This window comes from Nicotiana tabacum, chromosome 18 (assembly GCF_000715075.1).
Source record: "Nicotiana tabacum cultivar K326 chromosome 18, ASM71507v2, whole genome shotgun sequence".
NCBI classification, from domain to species: domain Eukaryota; kingdom Viridiplantae; phylum Streptophyta; class Magnoliopsida; order Solanales; family Solanaceae; genus Nicotiana; species Nicotiana tabacum.
The window spans coordinates 4423200-4435479 of NC_134097.1; the positions used below are offsets into that span (position 1 = coordinate 4423200).

The 12280-nt window shown below is 34.5% G+C and overlaps 1 protein-coding gene across 1 annotated transcript; it reads right to left on the reverse strand.

The window, feature by feature from the left end:
- Positions 1–1233: 1233 nt before the first annotated feature.
- Positions 1234–11723, reverse strand: LOC107794447 (oxysterol-binding protein-related protein 1B-like). Its single transcript, XM_016616931.2, has 10 exons — positions 10821–11723; positions 9361–9717; positions 7163–7262; positions 6594–7033; positions 5848–6003; positions 4980–5147; positions 4762–4902; positions 3336–3566; positions 3118–3231; positions 1234–2064 (listed from the first exon to the last, which is right to left on the reverse strand). The coding sequence occupies exons 1-10, from the start codon at positions 11334–11336 to the stop codon at positions 1906–1908; spliced, it is 2382 nt and encodes a 793-aa protein (XP_016472417.1). The 5' UTR covers positions 11337–11723; the 3' UTR covers positions 1234–1905.
- Between the last annotated feature and the right edge of the window lie 557 nt (positions 11724–12280).

Sequence of the window (12280 nt, forward strand, 5' to 3'; positions counted from 1 at the left end):
ACATATGTCTTTCTTGGATAAATATGTTCTCTCCTTTATAAATAGGTATTAATGGAATAATATTAGTCATATTTTAATTGGTTGGATGTACGGCTATTGGAGTTAATTTTTTTTTTTATTTCTCTGGTCGGAGAGATATCATTCTATATAATGTAGAGGCGGATCCAATATTTAAAATTTATTGGTTCTTACATCGACCTTAAGTTATATGTAATAATAGTTGTGTTAACAGTTAAATATTTATAAATATTTACTTAAAGAAAAAAAAGTATAGTTTATTGTATGAAGTGGTCAAAATTTGCAGCTCAAATTTTCTAGAAATTCCATTTGTTGCAACATATTGAAGATTGGTGAACAGTTCTAGGAAGACTTGAGAGAATTTGACTTTAATGAAATTCCTTGACTGTCTTCTTTCTTAGTATAATCACTAAAATTTGACTTTCTTTCTTTTTCCATTGCTTTCCCTTTCATAGTTTGAAACACTAGTGCCAAAAGTGGGAATAGTCTCTTTAGAATAATATAAGATAAATTTTCTCGGACTTATTCTGATATATTTGATATGGTTAAATACACAAAAGCTCCTATACAGTATAAATAATATGACCTAGTTTCGTATACACTCCCTATTTTTTAAAATCAAATACTTACACCCTATACTATAAAAAATTTACACTTTCATGCTAAATGAGGTATATTTGTAACAAACTATATCAAAATAAAATTATTAAAAGACAAATTAAAATTATTAAAAGACAAATAAAAAGATTTAACATATTTATTTTTCAGAATTTTTTTTAAAAAAAGATAAATATTCTTGTTGAAATATTTTATTCACGCCTTTAATTAAAAAAGATAATAAATATTTTTTTGAAACATGTATCTTTCGAAACTCATAAATATGAAATGAGTCAAATGATACTCTTATTTTTATTGAAACATAGTATTTTCATGATCAAGACGAAAAGAAGCTTTTAATAGAAGAGATTGAAATTCTATAAATCATAGAACTTGATGAAATCGCCAAAATAAATTTCAATCTCACCGATGGAGGGATCAGGGATATTAGGAGAAGGAGGAAGGTGATGATCATCACTTTGAATGCTTGTTTTGAAGCTATAGTAAGAAACTTAGTAGCATATGAGTAGAGGCAATATAGCTTTTTGCTACGAGTTTATCTGAACCCAAAACTTTCGACATAAAATATAGATATATATGTAAATACCTATAGAAAGATTAGATCTGAACTCATAATTTTAACAGTACAATGAATTCAGTGCAATGTACATAAAAGAGCTACAAATAAACTAATGTTGCTATTACAAAAATGGACAAGATTAATTCGAGATTTATTCTACAGTACAATTCTCAAAAAGAATGGTCAAGTATGTATAATCAAAAGAATAGCACAATTTGGCATATTATCCTTTTTTTTCTTTTGTCCAGTACTTTGGCATATTATCATTTACAAGTCCTAAAATCAAACAATACTCCCATGGGAATTTAAGGAAAATTTGCATCAAAACACAGTATATAGGAATTGAGAAATCAAACGTTGGAGAAAAAGAAAACCTTTTACAAATGGATATAAGGTCAAAAGAAGGGGGAGGTGCACAAACAGCCATTTCTTGGATGTTATTCAGAGCTTAGCCAATATTTATTTTGTCATGAAATTTTGAACTAAAAATCTTAACTTCAGGATATTTTTGTCCCAAAAAATTGAACTGTAATTATGAAATTCGGAACGTACCGGCTAATTCTAAATAGCAGCTCTTCCACCACCAATCCTTTAGCCTATCTCATTCTGTGGTTTTAGTTTTCATGTACAATTCCAATTCCATTTTGTTTGTTCAGTGTATAAAACCATGAGAATAAGGACCAAGAACAATGGAAGTAAGAAATAGGGGATCAAATCACTTGAAATATTTCACCAAAAATATCAGGACATGATTCCCATTTACCAGTTTCTCTAGCTTCCCAATATCCTCCTTTATATTGATATGTATCACTACCTTTTGGTTTTGCGAACCACCTTGGTTTCCAGCCTCTTTCCTGCATCTTTGATGCCTGCATATACAAAATCTTGATTACAACAACAACAACAACAACAATGCTTCAATCTTAAGCAAGTTGGGGTCGACTATATGAATCTTCATTATTCATGTCGCTCTATTTAGGCTCATTCTGTCCAACAACAACAACTACCCAGTAAAATTCTACAAGTGGGGTCTAGTCATTCTGTCCAATATAATATAAAACATTATTTTTAATAAAATCAAGAAACTCTCTGAAAAAGGAAAAAATTCCTCTAGCACAAAGATTTCTCAATATTTTCTACTAGCAACCATTGGATCGATACTAAACACTAACAGAAGCGGATCCAGAATTTTAATTCTATGGGTTCTACATTTATGGTTCTTAGTATTGAACATATTATATTTTTAAATTTATGGGTTCAGACCCACTATATGTTGCAATTTTAGTGAATTTTTAAACTAAATTAATATTCCATGTCGAAAATACTGGGTTGGGTTCAGATGAACCCCGTACTATAACTCTACATATGCCTATGTAAACATACTATCATGCCTAAAGCTTAATCCCGATTAATCTCTATCGTCTGTATAAATCCTTTTCTTCCGTTATGCCCTATTTTTCATTAGGCCTGTTTACTATCTCAATATTCCAACGAGAAAGAAACAATTGCCTAAAGATTTGGAGATACAAACATGGATTATTATCCAGAATGGTGAAAATTTGTAAAGCAAATGATGATGTTCGTTAGTAAACTAATTTTTGAGTAAAAGATGCTTTTCTGACTTAGATGTGAAGCAAACATATAAAAGGAATGATCCTAGTTCAAGAGTTAGTAAGTTCCTCCAAGTTTGATATTGTACATCCATAGAATATTAAGTGAGTAAATACTGATTCATTTGGATGCCTCATAAATATAACCAGGTTATAAGCATGCTAATTACCTTGTTACCTCGTTATAAATCAAGCTAGCGCTTATATTAAACAGTAAACTGGTTGGTAATCACAACTGATATCTGACAAAACCCAAAGTCTAACCATGCTTATTAGAATGTCAATATTGAAGAAAATAACTATTTGTCTCACCTCGCGTTGCCTCTGTTCTAACCGCAACTTTTCTGAATCAGCCATGTCATATTCTCCATTTTCAAGAAACCTTTGGTCAGGTCTCAGCCTTGAATCTGTTGGTGGCAACCTTTGCTGTGTGCAGATACAGAGGTAAAGTACTGATATTAGAATACATTTGAAAGATATGGATGTCCATGACACAAAAAAATGACGTGTCTATTAAAATATCCCTTTACCTTAAGCTCAGGGGAGAGCTCATTCAAGGTGATTGCAAAACGCGTAAAGTTGTACTTTGTTTGGTAATTTGATGGTTTGCTCCGCTTCCAAAGCAAATGTGACTTCGATTCAGAATCTTGTCCTACATCTTCTGATGAACTATCGCCCATGGAGTAATGCAAACTCTCATCCCATTTTCCAGATATTGTTGCCACTCTTTTTCCATTCTTATCATGTATGACTCCATGTACCTGCAAAAATAATTTGAAATGAGATGATTGATGGAAACTTAACCATCCTTTTAGAACAATATCCACTCCTATTACACTACGGAATTTCCCTATGGAATATCCACTCATATTACATTACAAACCACGGCAATAATATGTCTACTAAGAGCAGAGGTAAAATTAAGTTCTCCATTCATCCTGCCACAAAAAAAAGTCCATGCTTGACTTGGCATGAAAATGAAGACAAAATATTTAGTGCTTAACGAGTAAAAATGTGGTATCCGGGTAACTTTTTAATTTGTAACAAAAGAAAAGGAAAAGTAAGAGCCATGTGAACTTCTTGGATTATACCAGGTACGATGAAACTTTCTTTTTTGGAAACCAGGATATTTTGGGAAGGTCTAGAAAGAAAAGGAGGACACTCAGTTTGAAATTACGTACTATTTCATCCCAGTGTATAACTAAGTAGTGCTGATTCAGCGGTCGTGTATTCGTGGTAGAAACAATGAACAGAACAACAGAAGAAGAAAAGGGGAGGAGAGTAGTGGGTGGGTAGCATGATTTGGACCAACAATGATTTTGCACCATTGTGTGCTTTCAAAGTTAATATATATTCTTGGTTGGAGATTTTCTGGGGGAGAATAACTGCTGGGTATATCTTGGAGGTGGGAAATGCCATATACAGCACAACAAGAATTGTTGATTTAGCTCTATCTCATCTTAGTCATGTAATTATATCCAAATTTCAAAGAAAAGATATGTAAAGCAAGAAAGGAGAAAATGTCGAAATAAAAGTTTGAAGAGTGCATCTCTAGATTTGTGGCAACTATGGGCAAGAAAGAATGATAAGCATGGTTCGACTAACACAGAAGTCCACAGAAGAGATATATATATAACACCAAGGACCACATATATATACTATATGTTGAATCCCCTTAACTTCTTTGTGTATTTATTTCTTTAAATTTTGACTCTCCTTAGTGAAAATCCTAGCTCTGCCACTAGATGAGGGAGTACGATAAAATTGGGGGCTGTTTGAGTCCTTCTAAAGTTAGCATTGAGTAAGAAAGTATGCAGCATTTTAAACCAAAATCACCACAAAAAAGACTATGAGCTCCAGATATCATCATCCAGCAGAAGATCACAAGAACGCTTATTGAATTGAACCCAATACTGTGGGAAGAAGACAAGCACTGATAAAGTGAAAATACTGCACCTGGTGAGGATTTCTTTCCACAATAGACTGCTCCTTAAATTTTAGCTTGCAGGAGTAATCTCGATTCCCTCGGATATACATCGTACCATAGTGGTCACAATAGAGTTTTCCTATAATGATGTTGTAGATGGAAGTCGTAACCTGATATAATTCAGTTTAACAGTTCAGCAGCAAGCGCGACAAAAGGAGTTGCAGTCTTTTCAGTATAATATACATACCTTGTTCCACCGAAAAACTTCTCCATCGTCGAACTCCAAGGTAAGGACACCAACAGGGTCAAGTTGAATTGATCGACCCCAGAACTTACTTTTTAAATTTGTATCTCCCCAAAATTTCCAACCTCGACCCGCACAGAGGCATGCAAGAATCATGGGGTGATGACTTACCTATGTCAACAGGAAATACTTTATTACACATTCAGAAAAGAAAGCATGCCAATCTATTCCCTTGTGCCATTAATTTCTGTCAAAATGATTAACTGATAGCCGCAAAAGGGAAATAAACAAACCTTTCTATTGCTAATTTAAGTAATAATGAGCATTGGAGATTTAAGAATGGTATACAAATAATAGTTCTATTTGCCTTGTAGTCTGACCAAATGTGAACAAAATATGGACTTATCAGAAAAATTTCCAATTTATTCCTCTTCTCTTCCTCTAATCCTTCCGCTCGTCTAATTTTCGATATTACTCTTTGCTTCAACTCTAGTCCTATCTCTTGCCTTAGATGCACCTCCGTTTTTACATATCTGTTAGACACTACCTCAAAATGATATCAACAGAAAAATTCCAAGGTGCAGCTGAAGGCAAAAAAGAGGAGCAAAATGACAACCTTTGGAAGAAATTTTATTTAATCCTCGGAAAACTATCAGGAATTGAATGCTACAATTTGATAGTAAAATGAAATATATAACACTACTTCAGCTAACATTCAGAAGATGATGTTTGCATCAGGAAAAAAATCCTTTTAGCCCCTTGCATGTTTCTACATGTGTATAGTAAGTCCATATTTGGAGAACATAAGCAAAAGACAATGATCTCTATAAGTAAAAGGGGACCATTTAAAACCAGCTTCTTTTAAGAGTACCTTTTCTGAGATGAAACGTACTCCCTTGTCTGGGTAATCAGCTTCATATGTCTCTCCTAGTAACGGATTAAATGGCTTGTAAATTCTTCCATCGGTCGAAGCATATCCAGATACAGCAAATGCAGCAATGCTAAGAATCCTCATAATGCTATTTCCCTACAAAGTTTTGCTAACAAAAGTGGTTACATTTTCATATGCGAAAAGATGGCAAACTATGACATGCATAACAGGTGACAGAATCCCGAAGAGAAAGTATTTACAGCAACAGAGTATTGCTTAATTAATTATCGTCTAAATACGAGTTAATAGGTTCCTGATTTCCAATCTAATGATTGGAAAATAGAAAAATACTTTAAGAGAAAAAGTGTCAGATACTACCTTTTATCTTTCTACTAATTGCAGGCAACAGCGAGTAAACTTTTCCACATGTTCAATTTTAAATTTACAAAAGATGAATACTTTTTGTTAATATTGTCATCTATAAGAGGAAATAAGCAATCATTGCGAGTATGCCAACTGAAATATGGGGATCCTCAAACTAAGGAGAAAAGAAGACAACTCAATTAAATTTCATAAATTACAAATTTCCCAACATTTTATTAATCCTTTGAGCTGCAAGCATTAGGTTGGATGAATTTTTAACAGCGATACTGCCAAATATAACAAGAAATATATGATGTATAATAAATGCATGGAAACAACGAAGAAAGATAAACAAAAAGATAAAAGGCCCACAAAACGATTACCGTTTTTCCCCATTCATAAGCTTGGTCAAGAAGGTAAGAGTATTCAAAATCTTCAAAACATCTCTGCAAAGAAGAGAGTGGCTCATTGAAGAACACTGGTAGACAAACTTTAGTTAGATCCTTGCCGATGTTATCTTTGATCATTGACCAAAGGCTTACTCCCTTTTCCTTCTGAGATGGTTCTGGCAATTTCTTTCTCCGCTTAACATAAGGATAATCAGATGTGGCAAATCTAGTACCAGAACTAAGACCATCCTCAGAAGGATGGAACTCTATGACTGCAGAATCAAATGATGATCTTCCATCATCAGAATCGGTGCTTCTTGTGGAACTCGAAGAAAGAATATCTTTAGCATCAAAAAATAAGTTATCAGCATCTACATCATCATCACTTTCCTCCTCTTCGTTGTCAGATCCACTTACACTTCCTCCTAGAAATACTACCAGATGAAAGACATTTAGTAAGTAAACTTTCTCCAAATGGTAAGAGATACAAACTGAAAAATACAATAAGTGAAGTTCAAATAGTTGCACTGCAGCAATGAGAAAAACTGTCTAACTATGCATACCTCTGAATTTATCCAGGGATACTTCAGAAGAAGTTTGACGATCTTTTGCTTGTCTGTGACCCTCATCAATAAGAGTGTTCTCGAGGTCGACTTTTTCTGTCTGTGGGTGGGCAGAATAAGAGCAGTTTTAGTGTATCATAAAGCACATGAGTCTCATATGTGACTCTGAGGTTCAACTAAGCAGAATTCAACAAACAAATTGTAAGTACCTCAACTACAACCTAAATTCAATATCGTAAAAAGTCATAATGGCTTTCAGATTGACACCAACATCGGGATTCAGCAAGTAAATCAAATAAAAATAAGTTCAACTGGCATTACTGAAAACATAGAAGAAGAACCATTTTGGGGCGTAAAGAGAGAAGATATGCGCTCGTATTGCTTATCTGAGATCTGATGTTTAGTAATTCCAGTTGTACGTCAAATGCATAGAAACCTTTTGTTACCTAAATTGCAGTAGTAGTACACACCAAAAGCAGACATTATTCAGCCGAAACTCTCGTAAGTCATAAAAATGCTGGTATGTTCCAAATAACTTCTTAATCATGATTTTTCATTTTATTAGACAGAGAAAAGCATTTCCATTTTGCTGTCGAGAAAGAAGCTAATCTGGCACCTGATGATTTCTCATGCAATACAACGACATATTCGGACAAGCTTTAAATTTTAGTAACTTTTAGCCCATTATAGAAGGATGTTACTCCTGCCTTTGCAAATAATAAGTCATACACTTTCCACTTCCTCTCCTCTCCTTCAGCTGGTCTTTTGTCATCGTTTTCTCATTCTTCCTCTGTCTAACTTTACCAGAGCCACTACAATATATTTCATTTTAAAGTCAAGATTCACTCCTGTCTTCCTGTTCTGTTCTAATTTTTTCCCTAATTATGAGCCCTCCCCAAAAAAGATATATCTACACTATGCAATTTTCTTCTTTCTATTCCGTTCTATTAACAGAACTAACAGTGTAAGTGCTCCAATCAGCTCCTGAAGTTGAAGATAACAGAAGCTTCTTCTTGTAGTGATAATCTGCTTGCACCATCCTCATAACCAGAATTGGCACTGCTTGGAACTTCAAAGTGCTCTTCTTAATGTTACTCCGAAACAAACTCTCGTAAAAGCTTAAGCTTAAGAGCTTTATCCATAAGTAATGAAAGGAGACTTTTAGAAAACCCTCATGCCTTCTCTGGAGACAGAGATCTTACTGCTACCTCCGAGTCTGACAATCTAGTCTTCTAGGCTTTTCGCTTTTAGAATCCTCTTTCTCTCTGATCCTTCGTGCGTGAAGAATCTGTACTAAATAGGTAGGGGTAGGACCATCTTGTTGCACTTCAAGCTCATCAACTTCTGCAGAAATGTTTATTTAGTTCTTCTCATCTAGCATGTAATCGTAATACAGGCCTGATGGTAATTCAAATAAAGCCCAGTAATTGATGACCGCCAGCTTTATTATTAAGGCAGAAGCAAAGCATGAACCATATTCATCAGTTAATTAGCTAAGTCAACTAGAATGGAGATTCAACAAGAGTACAGCCGAAGAAATTTCTTACAATATGCTGTAGAGTCAAGAAAGAAACTCCTTAGACTAGTTCAATTCAATTGAGCGTAAATGTAATATATCTCTCATCAGCCAAACACTTCGTGTGAAATTGAAGTTTTCCTATTCGGTTTCACAACAAAATGGAATTCAAGATATGTTTGAAGTTTTCTCTCATTGACAAGACTCTTCAAATGAAGGATTTATGCTCTATTTGCTACTAGTATTTTAGATTTTTTCACCTAAAGTGCACTTGTTGTAAGCCATACTCTATTATGAGAAGCGCTAGTGTTTATACAACTCTTCAAGCCAAATTGAAGTCATCCACTTTGGTGTAGACCAAAATAAAATTCTACATTTGAAACTTTTTTCTCATTGACGAGACTCTTCAAGTGAATGATTTTTGCTCTATACTGCTACTAGTTAAGATTTTTCCATACAGAGCACTCCTTGTAGGCTATTCTATATTATGAGAAGCACTAGTGTGAATAAGAGCTGCTCAGTATATCTCATCTTCCTAAGCCTTTCGATAACTGTGGAACTTCATTCGATAACCATTTGACTCCATAAGTGTTATTCTCTAATGGCAAAACGTACGAAATGGTTAGCAAGTAGAAGTTGCTACAGAAATAGCAAGATCGTGTCATTTTCTAGCAGGTCATACCTCCAACTGTCCCAATTTATCAAGCAGTCGCATCTGCTTCCGCTTTAGCTGCAGTAGATGACTATGCAATGCTAAAAATTCATTCCTCATAATCTGCTCACTGTCCCGAATCACAACCTCACTTACACCATCCTCCAAGAGTCGCTGCCTCAACTTTTCAGTTGACAAAACCACATTCTCATTCATTTGAGTCTCAAGAACAGGATCGCTTGTTGGAAACATCTTCTTGGCCGCAACCAATGCCTCCAACCAAGTATGTCTGTCCTCCCTTATTTCTGCCCTCAAATGCAGCCTCTTTGTGCCAGTATTTATAGAAAACCTCCGATCATCTGATCGACTTTCCCTTACTGATGAGACCTATAAAAACACTAAACGGTTAGTAGAATATCCAACTCCGAAATCAAAGCAATTGGACAAACAAAACAAACATCCATGTTACAAATTGATCTTTTCTATGGCACACAAACAAAAATTCAGAAACAGCACAGTTTCTACAAATAGGAATTCCGCTATTAACCACTAGGGCACTTTTGATACGTGCGCTCATAATGTACTTGTCTCAGTTTATATGACATTTTTTATTTTTGATGTTCCCAAAGATAAATTTTCTAAAATTCAAACCTTTTCAACTATTTAACTTTAAACAGTAATGTGACGACTCTACCAATACACTACTTAATTAAGTGACTCCCTTTGTTCAATTTAGTTCTCCCGTTTGATCTGGACGTAAATTATTAAGATAACAGTTGAAAATTTACTTGTGTTTGATAAATTTGACTTTTTTTTAAAAAAAATGAACATTGTGTAGAAAGTAGGTGCCAAAAATCCTTTGAAAGCTGAAATATTTTAGAATTTGGATTAATGCAGAGGAAAAGTTTTCATTGTAGAATTACGAAGACAATTTTAAGATAAACCTAAAACAGAAAGTTAAACAGCTAATTTTTGCCACAAAGTTTAACTCAAATTTTTTTATCTTGATAACTGAAAAAGTTTTAAAATCTACCCTTTTTCACTTAAATACCAAGCTTCGACAAAATTCGAACTCGTGACGTCCGTCTAACCCACACATCACGCACGATGCTCTTACCACTTGATCAAAGCCTTGAGGGAATTTCTTTTTTCTTTTTGATAATTGTGGTGTACTTACCAGTTTGCACACACCTCAAATAACCTATCACCACCGGCAGGTACCACGTAACCCCACCAAGTCTTGGACAAATGGAAAAAAATCACCTAGTGTTTTGGTCTTCGCTAGGATTTGAACCTCAAGTTCTCAACCTACTTCATTGATCACTAGGCCACACCCTTGGACGCTGGTGGAAAAATTTAACTCAAATTGTCCTCATAGACTTTGCTATTATTCGAATAACATCACATTAAATGAGAACTTGTTATATGATTTAATTACAACTAAATATTTCTCCAAAAAAGCTTCGTATCAAGGAAATATAATTATATACCTTGAGGTGGATTTCTCCGAACGGTTTTCTCCGGTGAGATCGCGAAGAGCTGCTCATCGGCGAAGTATTAATCCTCCGAAACGATTTTTGCCCAACGATCATCGATCCTTTCTCCGTTTCTAAATTCGTCACAATCTTATGCCGCCCATGAATTTTGTAATACGAAAGAACGCCGTCGTGTAAAACAAACCACCGCGGCCTCCATCCTCTTCCGTAATTCACCCATTTATATAAAATTCCCGAAATGCCATTGCCTACATTAATATCATTCATCCTCGCCGAATGAAATTCCGACGACGTCGTGCTGGACGGGCGGAGTTGATCGCTGGAGAATTCGGTTTCGCCGTTATTGACGGCGGCGCGTGATTTGGAAGTATGGGAAGGAGGTGACCGCGGCTGTTGCATGTTGAGGAATTTAGCTAGTGGTATATTATTTGAGGAAGAGGATATAGTCGCCGGCATTGCTGCCGGCGTGTTCTGATCAGCAACGTCGGTGTTACAACAAAGAGAATGCATTTTTTTTTTTGCTTTTGAGATTATTATTAAAAAAAAAAAATCACTGTAATTCTTCCTAAGGAGAAAATTGTGGATTTATCTGAATTTGTTTAAGAGGCGGTTTTTCCCGCGAAAATCGGAGCTTTGAAATGTAATTTGGATATATTCAAAGATAATTACTCTCATCATTTTCCGCAATAAAAAAAGAATATTATTATTGCTCGTAAAAAGGCATGAAAATGTTATGAATGGGGAAAAGGGGGAGAAGACGGCGGCAGTGACGGCGGCGAAAGAGGAGAATGATTAACGGAGATACGGCGGCTGAGATTTGTAAAGATTAAGGAAAAGGGAATTTTATTTTCCTTTTTTTTTTTTGGAAAATGGAATTTTTCAAAACACGGTTTAGTTAGTTGATGTCACGGAGGAAATCTATGTGGGGCCAAATGAGGATGTACGTGCTATCCTCTAGCTCAAGTTACATATATTGCCGGTCAAAAAATAATTATATTCGCTAGTTAAATATATAAATAATTATTTTATCGATTATTATCTTTAAAACCACTATATTATATAATTTTTCCTTTCTTTTTTCTCTTTTTTTCTCTATATGCATCTAATATTTTCAGTACGATTAACTTTTAGGCCTGAAGTCAAGACCTTTAATTAAGAATTGAGACAATCAGAGTAGTTAAGAATCCTAACAATTAAATTTAAATAATGCATATTTACTATTCCTATATTAAAGGGATTCAATAATTTATTATATAAAGAATTATGTTTATCACAATATAATTCTCGGATGAAGGGATTCAATTGAACCCCTTTTTACCGTTTACACTACTATTAAATGGAGGAATCTCATTCATTATATCAGTACACTTTGTGCATAGGTGGAGCTAGTATTTCAAGTTACTAGATTTAGAATTCTAATTCGTTTAAGTTATTGGATTTTAAATTAAGAATTT

What these genes read in the sequence shown, in the direction of transcription:
- LOC107794447 (XM_016616931.2), bottom strand. Translation starts at nt 11,336, where the DNA reads ATGCATTCTCTTTGTTGTAACACCGACGTTGCTGATCAGAACACGCCG. An exon ending in ATCCCTGGATAAATTCAGAG is followed by an intron (nt 7,034 to 7,162) that starts GTATGCATAGTT and finishes TTCATCTGGTAG; the next exon opens with TATTTCTAGGAGGAAGTGTA. An exon ending in AAGTTTTTCGGTGGAACAAG is followed by an intron (nt 4,903 to 4,979) that starts GTATGTATATTA and finishes GAATTATATCAG; the next exon opens with GTTACGACTTCCATCTACAA.